General features: G+C 44.1%; 1 protein-coding gene across 2 annotated transcripts in view; it reads right to left on the reverse strand.

Annotated features, from left to right (window-relative positions):
• Positions 1-2,409: 2,409 nt before the first annotated feature.
• The window catches only part of LOC142190140 (uncharacterized), a 186,718-nt gene continuing 164,245 nt past the window's right edge, over positions 2,410-24,882 (reverse strand). Inside the window, exons 1-5 of one of the 2 annotated variants that reach the window (XM_075262274.1) lie at positions 10,790-10,911; positions 10,588-10,711; positions 10,440-10,504; positions 9,456-9,564; positions 2,410-3,918 (exon numbers count right to left, since the gene is read on the reverse strand). In XM_075262274.1, coding sequence (XP_075118375.1) covers positions 2,840-3,918; positions 9,456-9,564; positions 10,440-10,504; positions 10,588-10,711; positions 10,790-10,813 — 1,401 coding nt within the window. In that variant the 5' untranslated portion in view covers positions 10,814-10,911 and the 3' untranslated portion in view covers positions 2,410-2,839. Of the gene's footprint in view, positions 3,919-9,455; positions 9,565-10,439; positions 10,505-10,587; positions 10,712-10,789; positions 10,912-23,494; positions 24,717-24,882 lie in introns of those variants that run through there. The other variant, XM_075262275.1, reaches the window with a different exon arrangement.

The raw sequence follows: 24,882 nt of genomic DNA on the forward strand, positions 1-24,882 counted from the left end.
GAAAAAAAATTGTATAAGTCTCTTTAAGACTGTTTAACTTGGGTTGCCCACATCTGAAGCACCATGTGTGGGGAAGTTAGCTCAGTAGATGCAGTGGTTCATACCCAAATAGTCAAGACAGGGACACAAAATATGCAGCAAACTGGTTTATTTAGGAAAAACAGGAAAAGAAATAAACCTTGACTTCAAGCACAAAATGAGCAAAACAAAATACAGCCTTAACTTCAGGCAAAAACAAAATTAAAACCTGCTCGTCTGAGCAACTAACTAAACAGAACCGATAACCTAACTATACGTGTTGCTTACTGCCAGCCACATGAACAAAACAGGAGCAATATTGTCTAAACATACTCAGGGTTACAGGACAGACCCACACACCTCCTTTCACCTCATGGAACCGCACTGGAATGCAGGAGCTGCAGCCTGTAATGGATCAGTAATGAGCCCCAGATCTACACCTGGGCTGAAGCCTACTCCAGATCCGCCCTGGACCACACATAAGTCAGATACCTTTGGCTGATATATCTGGACACCTTTTCACAGAGTGCACAGTTGATACGGCACAATAGATTCGGAACGATACCCTGGGCCTGAAAAGGTTGAACATCTTCAGCAGCCCCGAATGTGTGAGATCGAGTGGGGGAATCTTCATGTCATATGTAATGATGCCAGAAGACAGCGCCACACATGAGGCCACTGGAAGACAGGAACCTTGTAAACTCCTTAATAAGGCAAGTAAGTAGATGAGAATAACCTAATAACAACAAGGCTTAAGGAAAGCCTGGAAATAAGAACAAAATGGAGGGAAGGACAAAAAAAGTAGAAGAGAAAATCTTCTCCTAAGGTAAGTAAAATAAGGAAAGGAAGAAGTCAAAAGAGGTCTCTCACCACCTGTCCCACCACATAGAACTTTTTCTCCAACTCTATACCATTCAGATTTTTTTTCCTGCTTCTCAATACATTGTATGAAATATTAAATTGTACCACTATGAAGAAAAATTTGTCCCACAAAAATTAAGTCAAAAACAAAAAATCAGATAATGCCTGCTGCGTTAAACGGGTTGAGTCTATTGATAAAGGCGGAGCTATCGTTATTATCAGTGGCGTAACTACTGCCGTAGCAGCAGAGGCAGCTGCCACAGGGCCCGGGACATTAGGGGCCCGGTGACTGCTGCTACCGCTGCAATCATTATACTCTGGGGAGACCGGGAGAGGTAAGAAACTTAAAAAAAAACACTGTTACTTACCTCTCCACGATCCGGGCAAGCTTTGTTCTAGTCGTCTGACGTCTCATGACCCCGGCCTGCGTCCTGGGTCATGTGATGTCTGACGTAATTGAAGATGGACTACTTCGGAGGCCAACAGCGTAGGATCTGGGATATAGGTAACAGAGGTTTTTTATGTTTTTCTCCCCCTGGGTCTCCAATTATTATACTCTGGGGTCTGAAAAGACCCCAGAGTATAATAATTGTTTATGGGTGTCCAAAGTGGGACATAATACTGTGTGCAGGGGTCACTATGGGGCATATTACTGTGTGCGGGAGGCCACTATGGGGTACAATACTGTGTGCAGGGGCCACTATGGGGGATAATACTGTGCGGAGGGGTCACTGAGGGACATAATAATATGTGCAGGAGCCACTAAGGGACATAATACTGTGTGCAGGGGCCACTATGCGGTATAATACTGTGTGCAGGGGCCACTATGGGGCATAATAGAGCGCACAAGAATGCGTAGTAGGAGGTCGGTCGAGGTCTTCGGAGTCAGTTTCGGTTGGGGAGGGGGCGGGGGGGCCCATGTCAAAAGTTCACCATGGGGCCCCGCCATTCGTAGTTACGCCACTGGTCATTATGGATAAAAACCTATATCTTCAAGAAGACTATTCCCATCTTACAGACTATGTGACATATGAACAAGTCACTATTAACCCCAGTCACAGGATAGCAGGAAGGATTGTGGGAACTTTACATACACAGCCAGGAGTATCATTAATACTGACACACCAAGTGTCCATTTAGGTGCATTCATTTGCTCTTTTTACTGTATTAATTGGTCCTATATGTGACTAACTTCCTTCACGAGCAACCTGTCGTCCATAGAGTGGTGCGGAGATATTTTTTGATACAATGTGTTGGAGATTCAGGCCTGGCTGACAACCATTGACCCAAAAACTATGTACCAAAACTGTGTACCAATATGTGCCAGTCATCCACTTCTACTGCAAGTATCTCATAGTCACAACACAACTGGATAGAGAGATCCCATGTAAGACAGAGCAGTGCTGAGACGGAGGAGGAGACGGACGTCCACCTTTTCACTATTAGTGAGGTGGATGATCAAGAGAAAAACAAACAGCAGGGGGCGCTATATAAATGTATTTTAATTATTATCTTACATCATTTTCAAATTACAAATCTCTGATTCTGGTTCTGAATTTTAAAAAAACATACAATACTTTTCATGGGAAACCCTCTTTAAAGTCCCACAGAAAAACCATGGTGGGAAAACATTGCAGTTCTTCTCGAAGTGCTTTGAACAGAAAGTTCACTGAGATTTCCTCCACGGACTTTCTGTTACAATTATATCTACGGGAAAGCCGGTGCTTCCGTAGATATAATTGACATGCTGTGATTTCCAAAACCGTGCTGGTTTCGGAAATCGCAGCGTGTCCGCGCTGCTGTTTTAAATCCAAGGTGGATTTAAATCCAAGATTTTTCTTGTGGTGTTTCCAGCCCGTGGGGCCACGGCCTAAGCTGTAATTGTGAGTGAATTTTTTTCTATGCTAGTTCTCTGATGTGCAGTTAAAGATGACTTTTGGATAAAATGATTTACACAGGTTTATGGAAATGGCTTCTCTTTGGTATGAACTCTTTGATGATAAACAACATGTGATTTACGAGTAAAACATTTCCCACATTCTGAACATGAAAATGGCTTCTCTCCTGTGTGCATTCTTCGATGTCTAACAAGATATGTGTTGTCACCAAAACATTTCCCACATTCTAAACAAGGATATGGCTTCTCACCTGTGTGACTTCTCTGATGTCTAACAAGATATGTGTTGTGGCTAAAACGTTTTCCACATTCTGAACAAGAATATGGCTTCTCTCCTGTGTGAATTAGCTGATGTCTAACAAGACGTCCTTTGAGGCCAAAACATTTCCCACATTCTGAACATGAATATGGCTTCTCTCCTGTATGAGTTGTTTGGTGGTTAACAAGATGGGATTTCTGACTAAAACACTTGCCACATTCTGAACATGAATATGGCTTCTCTCCTGTGTGAGTTCTCTGATGAGAAACAAGATGTGCCTTAAGGCCAAAAGATTCCCCACATTCTGGACATAAATATGGCTTCTCCCCTGTATGAATTGTTTGGTGGTCAACAAGATGGGATTTTCGACTAAAACGCTTATCACATTCTGAACATGAATATGGCTTCTCTCCTGTGTGAACTCTCTGATGTACAACAAGATGTGGCTTGCAGCGAAAACATTTCCCACATTCTGTACATGAATATTGCTTCTTTCCTGTATGAATTGTTTCGTGGTCAACAAGATGGGATTTCTGACTAAAACACTTACCACATTCTGAACACGAATATGGCTTCTCCCCTGTGTGAATTGTTTGGTGTACAACAAGAGATCGCTTCTGGCTAAAACATTTCCCACATTCTGAACATGAATATGGCTTCTCCCCTGTGAGAATTTTCTGATAGAGATTTTGCCTATCAGTCTGTGAAGAATCTGTAGGTAGGACGTGTATAGTAGGATCAGATGATAGATCTTTGCTGTGAAGGGCTGAGGGTATATCTGGGGTAATGGCATGTTCTTCATATGGATCCTGTGTGATACCATGATCCTCTGCTTTATAATCTGTAGATATCAGATGTCCCTCTGAGCTCCTGGTACAGTCATCTGACAAGAAGAAAAATGATTTGACTAGTTTTACATAATACAGCCTTAAGGATATGTTCACATGGCTGAATTGTTCCAAGTTGCAAATTTCAGCTTCAGTAATGTTTACTAGTTGAAAATTTCAGCTTCCACACCTGTGAGTATTTTTTCGCCTTTCATACACTTTAATGGGTGTTATTAAGTGAATCTCGGATGATGCTTATTTTTTCATTGCAGGAAAAAAATCAGCATGTGTCTTAAATTCAGTGCCAAATTCCATAGTGTGAACATACCCTAGACATTCTAATAATATTTTATACAAAGACATGTAGTAAAATTTAATTTATAGCTAAACAGATCACAACCTAACAGTAGACCTCAGAGCATAAACCAGTAGATCATGATGTCTGGCCACCAGGCTGTTCTCCAGTTTCCCACTTGTGTGGTGAGGCCAGCATCTTGATCGGTCCATGTTGTGAGGTGCCAGTCACTACTCTTTTCTAGTAAAATGCTCAGTGTAGAATGAGATTAGTCACTGTAGTCAGAGCGACAGGATCGGGGAGGGGGATAGTGTTGGAGTCTTTAGCTGGAGGTGGTGATCAGAATAGGCAATGGGAAGTAGAGCAAGCCAGGGTTAATGTATACAGTACATGTAAGAGTGTCTCATCGAGCAGCACTGTCTGCAGACTGAGTGCCCATATCATTGCTGTAATATAATGGTATTGCAGTGCATCCTAATAGTGAGCAGAAGGTCACATGGTCTGCTCCCCATCCAGGACTATAAAAATAGGCAAAAAAGATGAATAAAATGTTTAAAAATATTACACAGTAAGCTGGGGTAAGCGGCCACAAGAAAATGGCCACAGGCATGCGCAGTCAGGTCTGCCTGAAGCCTGATGGAAGAGCCGATTGCGCATGCCTAGAAGTTTGAAGCCAGCCCCGGAAGAAGACGCAGGGAGAGGCCATTCCAGGCGAATAAAGAGGCGAATATAGAGGCGTCGCTGGAGATTTCTCTTGCAGCCCCAAGTGCTGCAAGAGACCTCATTTGCATACAGAAGAAAATCGAGATTTCTACCGAATGGTATTGCGTAGAAGATATCTGAAGGTAGGAGAAGAAAAGCCTTTCTTAAGGCTATTCATATGTGTAAGGGACAAAAAATATCATTTTAATGATTGAATCCCTTTAAAGGGTTAAGTAATGACTAGTGCACTTATCCCCTCCTCCCTCCCCCCTGAGAGCAGGCTGATACATCACTTGACTCATGAGCAGCTAGGTCAGGGCTGTGGCCACAAAAAAATGAATTAAGTAAGATAGTGGACAAACAAAGCAGTTTTGCTGAAGCAGTGTATTTAGGAAAAGTCTTACATCCACATTAACAAGCATTATAGATAGGATCCTTGTGATGGGACAACCCCTTTAAGGCTATTCCGACGTGGTAAATAGAAGAAAACTTGTTTTAATGGTAGAATCCCTTTAATGACGTTTTGGAGGGTTCATTTACTTTCTTGGCCTTCTGTTTTTTGTATATTGTACATTTTAGCAGATCCCTACTAGGCTCTGTTTTTGGCTGCACCTAATAGGCGTCTGTATGATCTCTAGAAAATGAAGAGGACACAGTGACTACTAATTTAGAAGGTGATGCTTGTTTATCAGGCTTGTCATGAGTTTTTCTCTTTCACTTCTTGCATTCTGTTTTTTTTTTCCTGTGATGGGTCTAGGGCAGGGGTGGGCAATTAATTTTCCCATGGGGCCGTATAAGAAATTGAAACTATGCTAGAGGGCCGTGCCACGGCAAATTTAGCTCCACCCACTTCTATGTTGACTCCGCCCATTCACAATCATCTTTCCATTGCCCCCACACAGTATAATCCTCCTACAGTCACCCGTACATTATATGTCCCCACATTATAATGTCCCCTCCAACTGCCCCACAGTATTAAGTCCCTCACCTGGTGCCTCAGTATAAACTGGGGGAAACTAGAAACTGGAGCAGCTGGAGGGGGACATTAAACAGTGGGGGTAGTTGGAGGGGGGCAAGAAATTGACAGCTGGAGCGGGACATGAAACTGGGGGCAACTAGAGGGGGATATTAAAATCGGGAAGCTGGAAGCAGACATTAAACCGTAGGGGTAGCTGGAGGGTGACATTAAACTGGGGGCAACTAGAGGCAGACAGGTCCCCCTACAGCTTCCTCCACGGTTTAATGTCCCCCCAGTCTGTGCCCTCTTCATCTACCCCCAGTTTCATGTCCCCCCCCCCTCCATTTCTCCCTCAGTTTCATATCCCCCTTTATTTTCCCCATTTCATGTCCTCCCTCCATCTCTCCCCCAGTCTCATGTCCCCCCCTCCATCTGCCATCTCTGCCCCTAGGTTGCTAAGACACACACACACAGATAAACAGGCACATATAGACACACTCACACATATATAGACAAACAGACAGACACACATATAGACAGGCACACATATAGACAGGCACATAGACAGGCACACATATGGACAGACACACACATAGACAGACACACACATAGACAGACACACACATAGACAGACACACACATAGACAGACACACACATAGACAGACACACACATATAGACAGGCACACATATAGACAGGCACACATATAGCAGACACAGAGACAGGCACACATAAGGACAGACACATAGACAGGCACACATATAGACAGGCACACATATAGACAGGCACACACACACACTCTCTCTCTCTCCACCCTGCAGCTCACCTTACATCTCTCAGTACTATATGACACGCTCCACATCTCCATCTTCGGCCGGCACTAAGACACGCCCCCCTAGTCAAAGCTGTGCGGGCCGGACTGAATAAGTCAGAGGGCCGGATATGGCCCGGGGGCCGGACTTTGCCCAGGTCTGGTCTAGGGTCTAGGTTGTTCGTATATTTCCCACCCTCTGGGACTGCTTTAGGATATCCCATAGTGCTGTAAATGGGATTTTTTGTATTCACCATAAAACTTTTTCTCGTTTTATTCACTGTGGGACAAAGAACCCACTCTTGATTTTTTATGGTCGATTTTGCCAGAGGTGTTTTGGTTCTTTTCGGGTTCAGGACAGGTAGTTGTTGGTTTCATGTTCCTTTTTGGTTTTCTGTCTCTCTCCTACTGCTGTGGTACAATCTGGCTTAGCACACTGTCTGTGAGAAGGTATAGACCATGAGGCAGAGGCGACAGCTTTTCATTCTCCTACTGTCAGCCTCCTGGTGGGCCAATCTATACCCATGGTGTGGTGTCCCACAGTGAATACAACGAGAAAAAGATCTTACGGTGAGTACAAAAAAGAAGCATAGCAAAAAACAACAAAAAAACCTGCCCCCGATGCCTCCCAGCGAAGTCCATCCTGCTGCTCTACTGTCTTATTTTGCCAGAAGTCCCACCGCACTGTGAAGTCCTGAGTTCCTTCCCTTAGGCCATTGATTGACCTCAGTGGTCACGTGTGGCGGGAATTTCTCCCATAGGAAAACACTGGAGCAGCAGGAACGGAGCACGCTGGGAGACACCAGATAAGTATGGTTTTTCTTTAGGTTTGACACCTTCCCAGGCATAATATATAAAAATTAAAAAAAAATAAAAATTATCCTGGACCACCCTTTTAACAACTGAACATGGATTACATGTATGTCACCAGTGACGTGTTTTTAGGTTCGGTTTAGATCTGCGTCTGGTAACCGTCCGCTTGCAAACCATTTTAAGAGGAAAATGGTTAGGTACTAAAAGGATTCCAGAGTTACACACAGATACTCAAATCCGGTTTTTTTTTTAGACGGATTAGTCCATGGGTCTTTTTTTCTTTGACCTTCTTCATTCTGAGCATGTGTATTATTTGTATATAGCTGAATGGAAGAATATAAAACAGGAAAAATCTATAAGGATTCAGAATTCTACACAACATTGTAGCAGTCGGGAATGAGGAGAATCTGTGACTCTTCTCTGCTTTATTCAGTGATTACTAGAGATGGGCGAATCGGTTTATACCGAGCTGGAATCGACTCAAATATTCTAAATTGTTAATGTAAAACTGAACAAATGGAGATTCATCTCAGGCTAGCTTAAATGGTGGAGGCTCAGGGGAGGTGAAAAAAATAAAAAAAGCATTCATGCTCACCGTCCGTTACTTCTTTCGAGCCTCCTAGTGGTATCCAGCGCTCTTCTCTGACGTAACTAGCCCAGGTTCAGCACTGAGGTCTGCGATTCGGCTTCAGCAGTGACCTGGGCACTCCCAACGTCATGATGTGAGTATGAATGAATGATTTTTTTTTTTTTTACTTTTTACTCCACCTTTGGGGCTCCACCTATTATATTCTGGGTCTAATATATACTGCTGGTCTAACAGCAAAACGTTGATTCTGTCTGTTCTAATGTTAAAAAAAATCTCCATTATTTAAGGTTTGTTTTTTTGTTTTCAATGCCAGACGGGACCCATCCTTCATTTTTTCCACACTGGTAAATTTTTCACCCTATGACAAGCCATTGTTTAGACTCCCACCGGCAGAATAATCCAGGTTCTTTTATTTCTGTTAATTGCTGTTCTCACAGTCATAGAATCTGTTCATTTTCAGAGTATATTCTTGATTTTTCAGCTGGCAGGCCAGGAATGCGGATAGTGTGTTACAAATCTTTCTTCAAATCTTGTAATTTTCAGTCAATTGTGCAGCATCTGCTCCCATAAAGGGACAATTTTTGTTGACTTTTTATTTTTTTGAAAAGCCAGTTATTATTTTTTATCTAGGCACACAGCCAAAATTGTCTTCGAAATAACAAGAGACCTGTAGCACTTACAAATCATCAAAACTATTGTTTTTTGCTATATAGCCACCATGTGACTCTAAAAAACCACAAACAAGCACCATTCCCCCCAAAAGAGTAATTTTATGAGTGTTTTAAATTTTAAAAATGTATAAAAAGGAGAGTCAGTGCAGTGTATGGTTAAACTAGGAGTTTGTATTCTCTACTTATCATTCATCTTTCCATAGATATACATGTCACTGTCACTTTAACATAACTTTGGCTCTGTTGCTTTAGAGAGCAAAAAATTGGATAGATAGGTCCCTAGGAGCCCTGAAAGTGTCATACACTATGCTTTATAGATATATAGTGCTCAATGTCCTGAGAGTGTCATACACTATGTATATATATATATATATATATATATATATATATATATATATATATAGTCCTAGGAGCCCTGAAAGTGTCATACACTATGTTTTATAGATATATAGTGCTCAATGTCCTGACAGTGTCATACACTATGTATTATAGATATATAGTCCTAGGAGCCCTGACAGTGTCATACACTATGTATTATAGATATATATATAGTCCTAGGAGTCCTGACAGTGTCATACACTATGTATTATAGATATATAGTCCTAGGAGCCCTGACAGTGTCATAAACTATGTATTATAGATATATAGTCCTAGGAGCCCTGACAGTGTCATACATTATGTTCTATAGAATATGAGCCACCAAACCCAAAACAAATCTTGAGAGGTTCGCCCATCTCTTTTGGTTACTACTCACCTGGGCAGTTTCTTGTAGGAATGTCCTCCTCACACTCCTCATCACCACTTACATAGGGCTCTTCCTTTATTGTTATGGATATAATATTAATATCATCCAGATTTTTATCCTGGTGTAAAATTTGGGAAAAAATTATAAAGATCAATAATAAACACAACAGAGGCTAATTCACAAAATATGTGTGGGAAACTAAGTATCAAAACCTGGAGAACGAACTACTACACAACCATTACAATAAAATATAGTAACTTTTATTAGTATCCACTAAAATTAAGGACATATACACAAAATACATGATACAACAATACAAATGGGGGAATAAATATCAATGTACCAGAATACCAACAGTCTATAGATAGGTGCAGAGTTGTAAAAATATATATTATAACAAAAATAATAACGTGGTGTGAGTCATATAGAACCATTAAACAGTATATTCAGAGGTATAAAATACCATTACAATAATATAATCATTGAAGTCACCATTAGTCATTGATGTTAATAATACACTCGTCACATACCTACACTGAATATACTGTTTAATGGTTCTATATGAACCATATAGAACCATTAAAGCTGCATATTTAGAAGCTGGACATAGATATTAGATGACGGCTCAATGACAACCATGAGAACCTCATACACGTGTATACTCAGCATGGCTAGACCTGCTTTAGGTTATCAATGGAGGAGATCAGATTCTACCAGATACATCCGGGGTTGTTTGTCTCAGGGGAAATAAAGGATCAGATTGGTAGAAATCCAACCTGATAGTTCCTTATTCCAACCAGCAGTCTCCATAGCCAAGATTGTTAGAAGATTGTTAGAAGATCCAGACAACATGTAATGTCTATGGTCAGCTTTATCCTCCATCTCCACCTCTCATTACATAAGTATAAAACATCTAATACTGCTGAATAACCCAAGACTGACCACAAGGACTTCACAGCCCGTCTACACATCATAGGGAATATCTAGATCTACCTGATCATCCTGTGCAAGAAGAGGACTGGGACATCTTTCCGGTGTTGTCCTCTTACTGGATCTACCTGTAGGAAACACAGACAGGGACTGATTTCATTCTGTACATACAAATAATGAAAGTCCATGTGTATATAGTCATGTCTATTACCTGCTGATGTGAGGGGCTGGTGGTTCTCCATCATCACCTCCTTGTACAGATCCTCGTGTCCTTCTAAATACTCCCACTCCTCCATGGAGAAATAGACAGCGACATCCTGACACCTTATGGGAACCTGACAACACAATGATACAGTTATCACCCCGACCCCTCCAGTTACTGTATAATGTCCCAGCATTCCCAGCAGTGTCACCTCTCCAGTCAGCAGCTCCAGCATCTTATTGGTGAGTTCTAGGATCTTCTGTCCATTGATCTCCTCATATCCTTCATACACAGAGGCCTGACAGCGCCCACTAGAGGTCTTCTTCACTACTGTGTAATCCTGGTTATGGGAGACACATTAATAAATCTCACTACATACATGTCCAGAGTCCATCACCTCTCCAGTCATATCATCTGTTATTACTATAGATAAGAATGATGTAATGATGACATCATCAGAATCTCTCACCTCTCCAGTAAGCTGGTAGATGATCTCTAGGGTGAGATTTAATAGGCTTTCCGCCATCTTGTTTCTGTCTCTTTCCATCCTTGATGGATCAATCAGGAATATTCTCTTATATAGAAGATACTGAGAGGATTCTATATTGTAGGAACCTGAATGGAAAGAAGATGAGACAATGTAAAAACCTCACAAATACCCATGTAATAAATAGGATTAGTAGGGGGAATAAGTGAGGCTTCCGGTTCAGGCTCTAGTATATAAAGATACAAGTCACATTCCTCCTGTCTGCGCAGTATCAGACTCTTCTATTTTGTTGACCTGTAAGATGCCATTAAAGCCCCAGAGCGGCCTGAACACCAGAGCACTGGGGACAGGCGAGAGGGTTATTTATATAGCATAATAAAACCTAAACCCCGTATAAATGTGGTATCAGTGTAACCGTAGCGACCTGTAGAATAAAGCCATCATGTGATTTATACCGTAGGGTGAAGGCGCCGACTACTATTTACCTCTATGGGAGGGATGGAAACAGCCCAGAACAACCTCAGACAGCAAAAGACACAAATATTGTCATCTCAGCCATGGAAGGAACAGTCCTTAAAGCAGCCGAGTCCTGAGACAACTAGAATCGAATACAATAAAAATAGTATAAAATTCTGACACTGTCTGGAGAGTTTCTCTAATTCTAAAGTAACTAGGATGATGTCGTAGAGTTGTCTGGTCTTAAAAGGGTTAATTAAAAAAAATCCAGGCCTGTGAGAGACAACCTACCTCCTCCTGTACAGTAACCGTGGCTACAGGACCTGTGGTGATGTCACATGTGTGGGAGGAGTCAATGATTCACATGATCAGGTCCTGCTGTTATAGCTTCCTATGCACAGGACAAAGGACCTGTGAGAATGTCATAGTCATGTGATCAGTCATATTTATGGGAGGAGTCACATGAGCAGGTTTTAGGGATCTGTTCTGGAAGAGCTAAAGTTATGTGTGTGACGTGTATGTAGCGGAGCTGTCTGTGTGTGATGTGTATGTAGCGGAGCTGTGTGTGACATGTATGTAGCAGAGCTGTATGTGTGTGATGTGTATGTAGCAAAGCTGTCTGTGTGTGACGTGTATGTAGCAAAGCTGTCTGTGGGTGACGTGTATGTAGCGGAGTCGTCTGTGTGTGACGTGTATGTAGTGGAGCTGTCTGTGTGTGACGTGTATGTGGCGAAGCTGTCTGTGTGTGACGTGTATGTAGCGAAGCTGTCTGTGTGTGACCTGTATGTAGTGGAGCCGTCTGTGTGTGACGTGTATGTAGCGGAGCCGTCTGTGTAAAATTGTAGATATTGTTGAGTGATGCAGTTTCGGATTCTTTTGTGCCAACTTAGAATCTCCACCTCGTGGTAGTCATGCAAAAATGAATGTCACACTTGAAATGTGCCAGTGAGTTTTTCTTTTTATTGTTCACACTTGTGATAACAGTAGAGCTCGTCCGTGTAGATAGAGGACAGCACTTAGGACTAAGTCCTGATGAACTCCTACAGGAAAGGACAGATGAGATGGGGCCAGCAAATGATGTATTGAATTTGCAGTCAGAGACATAGGAGGAGAATCACGAGAGATCGTAGTCCGAGAGGCCGATAGAGCGGAGATTACTGAGGAGAAGTTTGTGGTCTACAGTGTCAGATGTTGCTGAGAGATCCAGAAGAATAAGAAGAGAATCATCCCCATTAGATTTAGCTTCATGGAGATCATTGGAGACTTGTGTGAGGGCAGTTCCAGTAGTGCAGAGAGCGGAAACTAGATAATAAGGAGTCAAGAAGAGATAGCAGAGAGGGAGTGGATTAGGTGAAGAAACATTGGATTGGAGACAGGTCGGTAGTTACCAGCACAGGACGGGACAAGGGAGGATTTCTTCAGTATTAGGGGCATAAGAGAAGAGGAAGGAAAGACCAGAAGAAAGAGAGAGGTTACATATTCTAGTAAGGTAAGTAGTGGCAGCCGGGGACAGAGACTGGAGAAGGTGTGAGGGGATGCGGTCACATATACAGGTAGGAGGGCGAGGAGAAGAAAGGAGCCAGGATACTTCTTCTTCTGTAACTGGATGAAGGAGGAGAACGAGCAGGATGAGGTGCGGTAGGTGAGGAGATCACTGCTGTCTGGGGTCTGGATACTATGTCCTGATGGATCTTTGTTAGAGGTGATCAGGTCCTTAGCACAGAGGCCTAACAAAACCAAACAATTTGGGAGTCATCTCAAACCAGATAAAATAGCCGCCGGGACATGGATTGTAGTAAATCATTATACTCTGGGATCTCTTCAGGAAATTCAGGACAACATTTAGGAAGTTTCTTAACCCTTTCAGCATTTCACAAAATGGAGGCAAAATTTACACTTTGCAATTTCTGTCACTGATACATTCATTTAGTCCTAGAATTTACACATTCACAAGGGGTTAATGGAAAAAACGCTTTCCACAATCTGTTACACAATTTCTCCTGAGCGTGAGATTCTCCCACATGTGGATGTAACTGATGTTTGGGAACACAATGGGGTGAAGAACGGAAGGAGCGCTGTTGGGATTTTGGAGGGCTGAATTTTCTGGAATCTGTTTCAGGCACCAATTTGCATTTGTAGAGCCCCAGAGGTACTAGAGCAGTGGAAATACCCCCCAAATGACCCCATTTTGGAAACTAGACCCCTCAAGGAATTTATCAAGGGGTATTGTGAGCACTCTGACCCTACTGGTATGTCACACTTTTTTTTTTTTTTGACCATTGAGACATGAACATTAAAAATTTTTTTTCAATGAAATGTCATTTTAGCCTCAAAATTTTCACCTTCCCAAGTGGTTAAAGGGGCAATTGCACCCTATATTTTGGCAATACTCTGGGCTCCTATCTGCATATTTAGTAGGAATGCAAAAAGATATTCCTTTACTGGTCGCTCATTCAGCGGATTCTGAACTAGATTTATTGACACTTCAAACCTTGGACCCCTGTAGGCATGTTTTTGAATTTGTGATCCACCTCCCCCTATAGGTCCCACAAGTCTATTGCCAAGTCTTTCATTTCCCTATTCCGGGCATCTGAATCCCCTTTCATAGTATCTCACGTTCTATGGAAATCCAGTGATGGGATGAATCCCACAAAAATGGAGGAACCAGCGCTGGTCCAATAAAAATCTCTTTACTGACGCATAACACTATGCGTTTCCAGCAAAACAGTGCCCTTATTCAAGTGTATAAAATGGATGTTTTTTAGTTACCGTATATACTCGAGGATAAGCCAACCCCCATAATTTTACCACAAAAAAGTGGAAAAACTTATTGACTCAAGTATAAGCCGAGGAAGGAAAATGCTAGCAGTACGATACAGGCCCAAAGCCTGTGCTAGCAGTAGCAGCCTGTTACCATACAGGCCCAAAGCCTGTGCTAGCAGTAAATAGCTATTACTATTAGCACAGGCTTTGGGCCTATATCGTACTGCTAGCACAGGCTTTTGGCCTGCATGATAATATCCATACCTCCCAACTTTTGAAGAACTGAAAGAGGGAGAAAATGTGCGGCGTAGCGCGCTGCAGAAAAATTAGCCCCGCCCACTTGTGTTGACTCCGCCCACTCATTTTTCATGTGCCCGCACACAGTATAATCCTCCTACAGTCACCTGTAAATTATATGTCCCCCCTCTATCTCTCCCCCAGTTTCATATACACCCTTCATCTGCCCCCAGATTCATGTCCCCCATCTGTCCCCAGTTTCATGTCCCCTCCATCTCTGCCCCCAGTTTCATGTCCCCTCCATTTCTGCCCCCAGATTCATGTCCCCCATCTCTGCCCCCAGTTTCATGTCCCCTCCATTTTTGCCCCCAGATTCATGTCCCCCATCTCTGTCCCCAGATTCATGTCCCCTCCATCTCTGCCCCCAATGTCATGCCGTCATCTCCTTCATCTGCCCAGTTTCACGTTCCATTTCCACATTAAACTTACCTTCTCCTCCGCTCCCTCGCAGCTCTCTGCGCGCCTCTCTCGCTGACACATATGCTTCCCCGCTGCCGCCGGTCTCGCTGACACATATGCGCCTGAAGCGAGGAGCTAACAGGTCAGCTCCTTGCTTCAGCCGCATATGTGTTCAACTCAGATCTGCGTCCTCTGGACGCAGATCTAAGTTGAAATCGGGACATACCTCCCTCCAACCGGGACCGCGGGACATGTCACCCAAATCGTGACTGTCCCGCGGAAATCGGGACGGTTGGGAGGTATGTAATATCCCAGATGTCTGGCGCATTATCATACAGGCCCAAAGCCTGTGCCAGCAGTAACAGCCTGTTGCCATACAGGTCCAAAGCCTTTGCTAGCAGTAACAGGCTATTACTACTAGCACAGGCTTCGGGCCTATATGGTACTGCTAGCACAGGCTTCGGGCATATATGGTAATATCCCAGACCACGTGACTTCTGAGATATTACCATATAGGCCCAAAGCCTGCTAGGATTAACATCAGATCCCGAGAGGTGAGTAAAACTATTATGTTCTCTCACCTCCCCTGGGGCTCCGATTATTATACTTGGGGGTCTGAAAAGACCCCCAAGTATAATAATAGCAGCAGTGAGATCACGGCTCTTGCTCTGGACTGTTCACTGCCGGCCTCCGCGGCCTATAGTATAAGGTGAAGCGGGGGGTGGCAGTGAGCAGACCCGGGTAAGTAGGTAAATAGGCCGCTATCTGATGTGGGATACTTCAGCAGGTAGCGGCCTATTATAAAAAAAAAACTAACAAAGTTATTTTACTTACCAACCTCACGCTACTCCCGCTACCGCCTCTTCTTCACCCGACAGTACGCTGCGTCTCAGCGTAGGGGGCGTAATGACGCCGCCTGCGCTGAGACGCATTATGACCTCTGCAACACACGCCAGGTATGGGCCTGAGCTTACGTGTGATGTAGCTGTTGGGGGCCGGGAACTGGAGCGGAGGCCTGCTGCTGACTGAGCGTGTCATGGTTGTGTCAATGCCCAAGCAACCGTTTCCTGAATGCTGCTTGCACCTCTATGGAACAGAGGTAGGAAAACTTTCCCTGGCACTATGATGGCAGACTAGGCCCTGCCTGAGGGTGTTGGTCAGCTGTACCCAAGCTAAGCTTGGCCCCAACAACTTCTGGCTCTCTAAACGCGGAGACCTAAGAGGCAGGTGGGGTGAGAGCTGAAAGAGGCCAGGGACTGGGATACGAAAAATAGGTGCAGCTGCAAACAGTAACAACTAGGAAGGAACGTGATGGAAAACAGACAGACATAGCACAACCATAAACAAACAACAGGAGATGGAGGAGAGAAACAGTGGAGTAGTGAGGAAAGGGTATCACAGGACAGGGGCAAAATAAACCTGAAGCCCTTGTCAAGTGGGAGTCCTCGTTGCTGGAGGCCAGTCTAGCAGCTCAGTGTACCTCCTTGGAGGCAGCCTATGTTGCCAACCCAACAGACGATACTAGATCCCAATGGTTGCTGGCTGGCAGACAATACTTACACTACCTGCATGATAAGGCCCGTAGGTGCCTCTTTTTTAATAAGCAAAGATTTTATGAGCTGGGTAACCAATCGAGTAGTTTGCTGGCCTACTTGGTACACCAGAATACTGCTTCCCCTGCCATTCTTCGTGTGCGCTCGGAAACAGGTGCCGTGATCTCTCATAGCCAGGGCATCCGCGATAGGTTCCACCAGTATTATAGTAGGTTATATAGCTCCAACCTCAGGGTTTCTGAACAGGAGATGTCTGACTATCTTGATTCCATCCCCTTTCCCACTTTCCTGTACCGATACCCCAGAGTGGCGTTGTCCATTAATGGTTCACTGTCCTCTTATTTTTTGTTGGGTAGGGGCACACGTCAGGGCTGTCCGCTCTCACCACTGCTGTTTGCCTTAGCCATAGAACCCTTGGCCATGCTTCTTCGACAGGACCCGGTTTACTGGGGTATAGTTATTGGCTCCCGGGAGGAGAGAGTTGCGCTCTATGCCGACGATCTCCTCCTCTTCCTGTCTGACCCTTCTGTGTCGCTGCCCCGTGCCATGGAACTGATAGATGTATTTGGTAATTATTCGGGCCTGCACACTAACTGGGCCAAGTCTTCCTATATGCATATCGGTCATGCTTTAGCAGTTGGAAGGGAGGGGGGGGGGGAATGATGTGTGGGCTGCCGATAGTCTCGGCCTGTTAATATTTCGGTATTATATTTCCCAGGGACCATAAGCGGTTCCTTGATTTGAACATATTCCCTCTCCTCTCCCATTTTAAGACTAAGTTTCAAACCTGGTCTGCATTACCCCTATCTGTGGCGGGTCGGATTAATCTCATTAAAATGATTGTTCTGCCTAAGTGCCTATATGTATTGAGCCACTCGGCTGTGCCCATGCCCCTCCGCTTCTTTAAACAGTTGGATTCCCTGATTACTTCTTTTGTGTGGGAACACTCTAGACCTAAGTTGAGGCTATCCGCTCTTTAGAGACCAAAACAAATGGGAGGTGCATCTCTCCCTGACCTGTTCCTTTACTACCTGACTGGTCAGCTTTGTTTTGTTAAGCCTTGGCTCTCCCCGGAGCAGCTCCGGGGCCTGGAGGTGCATCTGGCCCATCACCTGGACTTGCGTTCCCTGTGGCGGTGTTAGAGACTCCCCAACTGTTTTGGGGGCAGATTTTTGCCTCTTCACGCTCTGGCAGCAAAGGTCTGGTTTCGGACCAGTGGCGTAACTAGGAATGGCGGGTCCCCGTGGCAAACTTTTGACATGCCGCCCCCCCCCCCCCCCCCCTGACACCGACTTCGAAGACCTCAACTGGCCCCCTCCTCCGCACTCTATTATGTCCATTAGTGGCCCCTGCAAACAGTATTTTGTCCCTTACTGGCCCCTGCACACAGTATTATACCCCATAAAGGCCCCTGCACACAGTATTATCCCCCATAGTGGCCCCTGCACATAGTATTATGTCCCTTACTGGCCCCTGCACACAGTATTATGTCCCTTACTGGCCCCTGCACACAGTATCATCCCCAATAGTGTCCCCTGCACACAGTATTATTATATATTATATTAGTGGACACCCATGAACAATTACCCGGGGGAATAAAAACATAAAAAATTACTGTTTCTTACCTGTCCCCCGGCTCCTACGCTGTCTTCTCCGCTGCTGTCCTTCTGAAATGACGTCAGACATCAGATGACCCGGACGCAGGCCGGGTTCATGTGACGTCAGAAAGGACGTCAGGAAGGAGGCCTGGCAGGATCGTGGAGAGGTAAGTAACAATGTTTTTTACGTTCTCTTACCTCTCCCGGTCCGCTGATCATTATACTCGGGGGTCTGTAAAGTCCCCTGAGTATAATGATAGTATTTGTGGGGTCCGCGGTGTCACTTACCGATCCCGGCCCAGCCAGGATCGACAAGTGAATAGGGCCTGAAACGACCTATTAAAAAAAAAAAAATGCAGCGGTAGCGGCTGTCACCGGGCCCCCTAATGGCCCAGGCCCTGTGGCAGCCGCCTCTACGGTAGTTACGCCCCTGTATGTGCAGGGGGTCTTTGTTTCTTTTGACTCCTTATCTTCCTCACGCGAGATTCCTCGCCACCAGTTTTTTCGATTTCTTCAAATTCGTCACGCTCTCTCCTCTCTGTTTCCTGCCCAGCCGAGTGCCATTTCTGAATACCCTTTGATTAGTGTGCTACGTTCTCAGGGTTCGTGGGGCCTGATTTATGCTAAAGTATCCTTGGCTGAGACCCCGGCCCTGACGCGCTGGTGCACCAACATCCCAGAGCTGACGAACGAGATGTTCCAAGATATTTTGGAATCTCCTCTCTACGTTTCTCCCTCAGCTAACAATAAATTGATCTAATTGTTTATCTTGCATCAATGTTACCTGACCCCGACCCACCTTCACAAGATGGGTCGTTTGCCTGTCCCGAATTGCCTCAGGTGCCCGCACCCTCGTGCGGACTTCTGGCATATGATATGGAACTGCCCGATTGTACAGGCTTTCTGGAAGGGGGTGGTGGATCTCCTGGCAGACGTCCTGGGCCGTCCTATCCCATTTTCTTCAGAAATGTGCTTATTTGGCGTCCTGGACGATGAGGCTTGGCAACATCACGTCCGGATCTTTCTTCGGGAGAGTCTATTCTACGTCAGGAAGGCTATTGCCCTTCGGTGGATGGCCCCTCGGTCCCCGTCAATGTCCCAATAGCGCAAACTGGTTAATTCGCTCCTTCCCATTATATACAAAGGCAGGGGCTGCCCCCAGAAATTTACTAAGGTCTGGGGAGCGTGGTGCGCCTCCCCCGTCACCCAATATTCTGCCCCCTCCATGCGCTCGGCTTTAGGCGCTTACATACCCTGAGGCATGACGTCTGCCGGGTGGATCCGTTGCCCCTTACCGTATTTTTCGGACTATAAGACGCACTGGACTATAAGATGCACCTAGGTTTTAGAGGAGGAAAATAGGGAAAAAAAATTTTGAAGCAAAAAATGGTAAAATATTTAATATATGGGAGTTGTAGTTTTGCAACAGCTGCAAGGCCACATTGACAGGTGACCCTGCAGCTGTACGGGGATGCATAGAGCGTTTTTTTTTGCGGGGCCAGCTGTACTTTTTAGTTATACCATTTTGGGGGATATCTATTGCTTAGATCACCTTGTATTGAAAAAAAAAAACAGGAGGTGATTTAGAACTTTTATTTATTTCATATTTTTAAAGCTTTTTTTTTTTTTTTTTTACTACTTTATTCCCCCCGGGGGCTTGAACCTGCGGTCACTTGATCGCAAGTCCCATAGACGGCAATACAACTGTATTGCCGTCTATGGGACGTTCTGTCTATTAGTATTACGGCTGGTCATAGAGACCAGCCGCAATACTAATACAGCCGTGACAGGCCGGGGAGCCTCATTAGGCTCCCGGCTGTCACCCGAACAGGTCGGCTCCTGCGATATCGCTGCGCAGGAGCCGGCCTGCAACTTTACAGGTACGGGGCCGGTGGGGACCGGCCCCGGGGGAGAAGGGGCCACGGATACTGACCCGGCATCCGCTGTACTAGAGAGGCGGATGCCGGCACGGGATAGACGCCGGGGCCTGAGACATCGCTGCCCTGCCCTGCGTGAAGCCAGCGGCAGGGGCACGGAGGAGCCCCTGCCGCTGCTGGCTTCATGCAGGCAGAGGAGCGCAGCGATGTCTCAGGCCCCGGCGTCTATCACTTGCCGGCTTCCGCCTCTCTTACAGCGGATGCCAGGCGCCACCTTCAGACTATAAGACGCACCCTTCTTTTCCCCAAAAATTTTGGGGAAAAAAAGTGCATCTTATAGTCCGAAAAATACGGCACTTGTTGGTAAAATTGTATACTTGCTGACACTGTAATGCCTTTTGCTTTTGCAATTTTCTCTGCTCGTGGTGGAGGGGCGGGGGTGGGATGGTGGCGTGGCAGTTCCTTGATTGTTTCTCTGTGTTGTTCTGTTTCTATGTTTTACTTTTTTTGCTGTTTTGTACATGTTTTTCTTGATTATCCGGTTTGTTTTGTTGCATCTCCTTCAATAAAACGAGTTTAAAAAAACCAAAACCCTGAAGCCCTTAAACAAAAACTCACTAACACCAAAACCGTGTCAGGCAACCAGAAAATGCAGGACAGGGGTTGAGATGAAATGTTGAGGGTTAAACAGACTCTCACACAGAACAGACTCACACAACTTCCAGATTAGCTTCCAGAGAACAAACAACTTTCACAAAACACTCCTCCTACTGAGCCAAGAATCCTGGTTGGTAACAACGAAAACCGTCCCTGAGTGAACAGACAGCCTGTCTTAAATAGAGCCTAGCAACACCTGAATGGATAATGCAAATGAACACACCTGAGACCTCCAAACTCCAGCAGACAATCAAGAAGCACATGCAACAGAAAGACAGAGACCAAACACAAACAGGCAAATGGTCACGAGTCAGAGGATCAACCAGGAAAACCACAAGATCCCGGTTCAAATCCTGACAACTTCATACACTTGATGTCTCTAGATGTCTAAAACTTTACCTGGACAGATCCCAAAAATTTAGGAGATCTGAAAATGTAATCCTTTCTTGTTCAGGGAAGAATCAGGGTCTTAAGGCCTCCAAGCCAATTTAGGCTAGGTGGATCAAGGAGGCTATTAGGTTATCATTTGGTTCTCAGTAGAGATGAGCGAACAGTAAAATGTTCGAGGTTCGATATTACTTTTGAGTAGCCCCTCAATATTTGACTACTCAAATCGAATATCGAACCCTATTATAGTCTATGGGGGGAAAATGCTCGTTTCAGGGATAGGCAACGTTCGTTCAAATTATACTTACCAAGTCCACAAGTGAGGGTCGGGCTGGATCCTCCGAGCAGTCTTCTCCTTGCAGCGTCCCCACGGAATCTTCCGGCTCTGAATTGACTCTGCCAGGCATCGGGCACTACAAGCGAACATGCGCAGTCGGCTATGTCCAGGCCCGATGTCTGGCAGAGTGAATGAAGAGCCGGAAGACGCCACAAGGAGAAGACTTCTAAAGGTAGGAGAAGAACCAGCGTTGATTGGCCGACTGTATAGCATTCGGCCAATTAATGCTGGTTCTGCAGCGAACTTTTACATTTGAATAGCGGGTGGTACTCGATCGAGTACGAGTATTTCGAATACCGTAGTATTTGATCGAATACCTACTCAATCGCGTACTATTCGCTCATCTCTAGTTCTCAGGCTTTAAATCTGCCTGATTTCATGAAAGTCCACTCTGCCGGGTCGGTCTCTACTTCCTTTGGGTGTACAATTTTAAATTCAGGCCAAAAGGATTTTCCATAGGCTTTCTCCATTTATATATTAGGGGGTAGGTTCTACTTTCCTTATATCACGAGGGGATGGGGTGGAGAGTGAAATATCCCATCAATTTGCTGCTGTTGGGACTAAGGGAAACAGATTAATAACAATCAATGTTTATATGAACTCCATCCATCAGCATATATACAATCGGGCTTTGCTTACTTATTGGCCCTATAACTTGCTTACACCATTGTTACTACCCCCACCATATGGGTAACCTTTCCTAGCTTGGAATTCTCAGTCTCTAGAGGTTTTATCACCCGATTCTCATGTCCTCTTGTTGGTATACAGCTATCGTTCTTCCTTTGTTATGTATATTATATTTTCTAGGTGCTGAGTTCTTTGTATATTGTCAGATTCTGGGGTTGCCAGGTGAGTGGCATAGACACAAAACTCCAGGATGTCAGTCCAAAAATATAGAGTTTTATTCACTCCAGCAGTTTTAGTGATACATGCAGCAGACAAAAAAACAAACAAAGCAATACAAAATAAATGCCTGCCCATCTAGGCTCTAACTGAATATAAAGTGAAGGTTACCTCACCTATATTAGCAAATTCAAATAGTCAGGACACAGCTGCAATAAACCAACCTTCTTGGTGGCTCTCCAGCCCAGCTCTGCCAAAGTCTACTCTTTCAGCAGACTACTTTGGCCTCACGAACGAGGACGACCCTCAACAGGTGTGACGCTAAAAGAGTAAAAAAGTGTGGACTGGAGGGGGGGTGGAATGACAGGTCCCACTACCAACCTACCTGCCATTCCTAAAAAATCCAGCCCAATACACAGCACTTGAAACAATGCTTAGCAGACAAAAGTTGTGTGCTGAGAACAACTACCTCTGGACTTTCTCATCTCTCTCATCTGAGCAGTCTGGGTGAGATGAACATCCCCTCCACCACTTTACCAGCCACCGGCTTATAATATATTCTTTATGTCTTTGTGTATATACTTTTGATTAGTGACTTAGTTGTCTTGTGTCTATGTTAGACATGCACTGATGAAGGTGGGATACAGCGACACGTCTACATTGAATATCTTGTTCCTTTGTTTCTGCACTGGATTAATTGGTCCTATATGTGAATATAACAATTACAACGTTGACTCTATAAAGGAGAGCTGTGACATTTTCTACTATTTGAGTCACTGTAAACGTCCTTCATGAGCATCCTGTTGCCCATAGAGGGGTGTGGAGACATTTTTCTTTACAGTGAGTTACAGATTCAGGCCTGCCTGGCAACCATTGACCCAAAAACTATGTACTGATATGTGCCAGTCATCCACTGCTACAGAGGGATCCCATGTAAGGCAGAGCAGTTCCGAGATGAGGAGACGGACGGACGGAGATGGACTTTACACTGTTAGTCAGGTGGATGAGCAAGAGAAAAATGAGCAGCAGGGGGCGCTATATAAATGTATTTTAATTATTATTTTACATCATTTTCAAATTACAAATCTCTGATTTTGGTTCTGGATTAAAAAGATATAACACAGAATACTTTTCATGGGAAAACCTCTTTAAGCTGTAATTGCGGATGAATTTTTCCTCTGCAAGTTCTCTGATGTGCAGATAGAGATGACTTTTGGTTAAAATGATTTACACAGGTTTATGGAAATGGCTTCTCTCTGGTATGAACTTTTTGATGGCGAACAAGATTTGATTTACGACTAAAATATTTTCCACATTCTGCACATGAATATGGCTTCTCTCCTGTGTGAATTGTTTGGTGGATATCAAGATAGGATTTATGACTAAAACACTTACTACATTCTGAACATGAATATGGCTTTTCTCCTGTGTGAATTTTTTGATGATCAACAAGACTTGATTTATGACTAAAACTCTTACCACATTCTAAACACGAATATGGCTTTTCTCCTGTGTGAATTCTCTGATGTGTAGTAAGATTTGTTTTATGGCCAAAACATTTCCCACATTCTGAACATGAATATGGCTTCTTATATGTATGAATTGTTTGGTGGCCAACAAGATAGGATTGTCGACTAAAACACTTACCACATTCTGAACATGAATATGGCTTCTCACTTGTGTGAATTTTTTGATGACCAACAAGATGGGGTTTCTGGCTAAAACTCTTGCCACATTCCGAACATGAATATGGCTTCACTCCTGTGTGATTTCTCTGATGTCTAACAAGATGTGATTTGTGGCGAAAACATTTCTCACATTCCGAACATGAATATGGCTTCTCCCCTGTATGAACTGTTTGGTGTACAATAAGACTTTGTTTCTGGCCAAAACATTTCCCACATTCTGAGCATGAATATGTATTATCACCTGTATGAATTGTTTGATGACCAACAAGATAGGCTTTTCGACTAAAACACTTACCACATTCTGAACATGAATATGGCTTCTCACTTGTGTGAATTCTTTGATGATCAACAAGACTTGATTTTTGGTTAAAACTCTTGCCACATTCTGAACATGAATATGGCTTCACTTCTTTATGATTTCTCTGATGTTTAAGAAGATGTGTTTTGTGGCGAAAACATTTCTCACATTCTGAACATGAATATGGCTTCTCCCCTGTATGAATTGTTTGGTGTACAACAAGAGATCGTTTCTGGCTGAAACATTTCCCACATTCTGAACATGAATATGGCTTCTCCCCTGTGCGAATTCTCTGATGTAGATTTTGTCTGTAAATTTGTGAAGTATCAGTAGGTAAGACATGTATAGTAGGATTAGTTGGTAGATCTTTGCTGTGAAGGGCTGAGGGTATATCTGGGGTAAGGACATGTTCTTCATATGGATCTTGTTTGATACCATGATCCTCTGCTTTATAATCTGTAGATATCAGATGTCCCTCTGAGCTCCTGGTACAGTCATCTGACAAGAAGAAACAGGATTTTACTACTTAAACATATACAGCATTAGGGTGCATTCACACTGAGCATACACTCAGCTCATTCTGAACGTAAAACATTCAGAATGAGCACATACAAAGCAGATACCATTCATTACTATGGGAGTCAGCATATGTGCGCTCCCCATT

This window comes from Leptodactylus fuscus, chromosome 1, assembly GCF_031893055.1.
Source record: "Leptodactylus fuscus isolate aLepFus1 chromosome 1, aLepFus1.hap2, whole genome shotgun sequence".
Taxonomy (NCBI): domain Eukaryota; kingdom Metazoa; phylum Chordata; class Amphibia; order Anura; family Leptodactylidae; genus Leptodactylus; species Leptodactylus fuscus.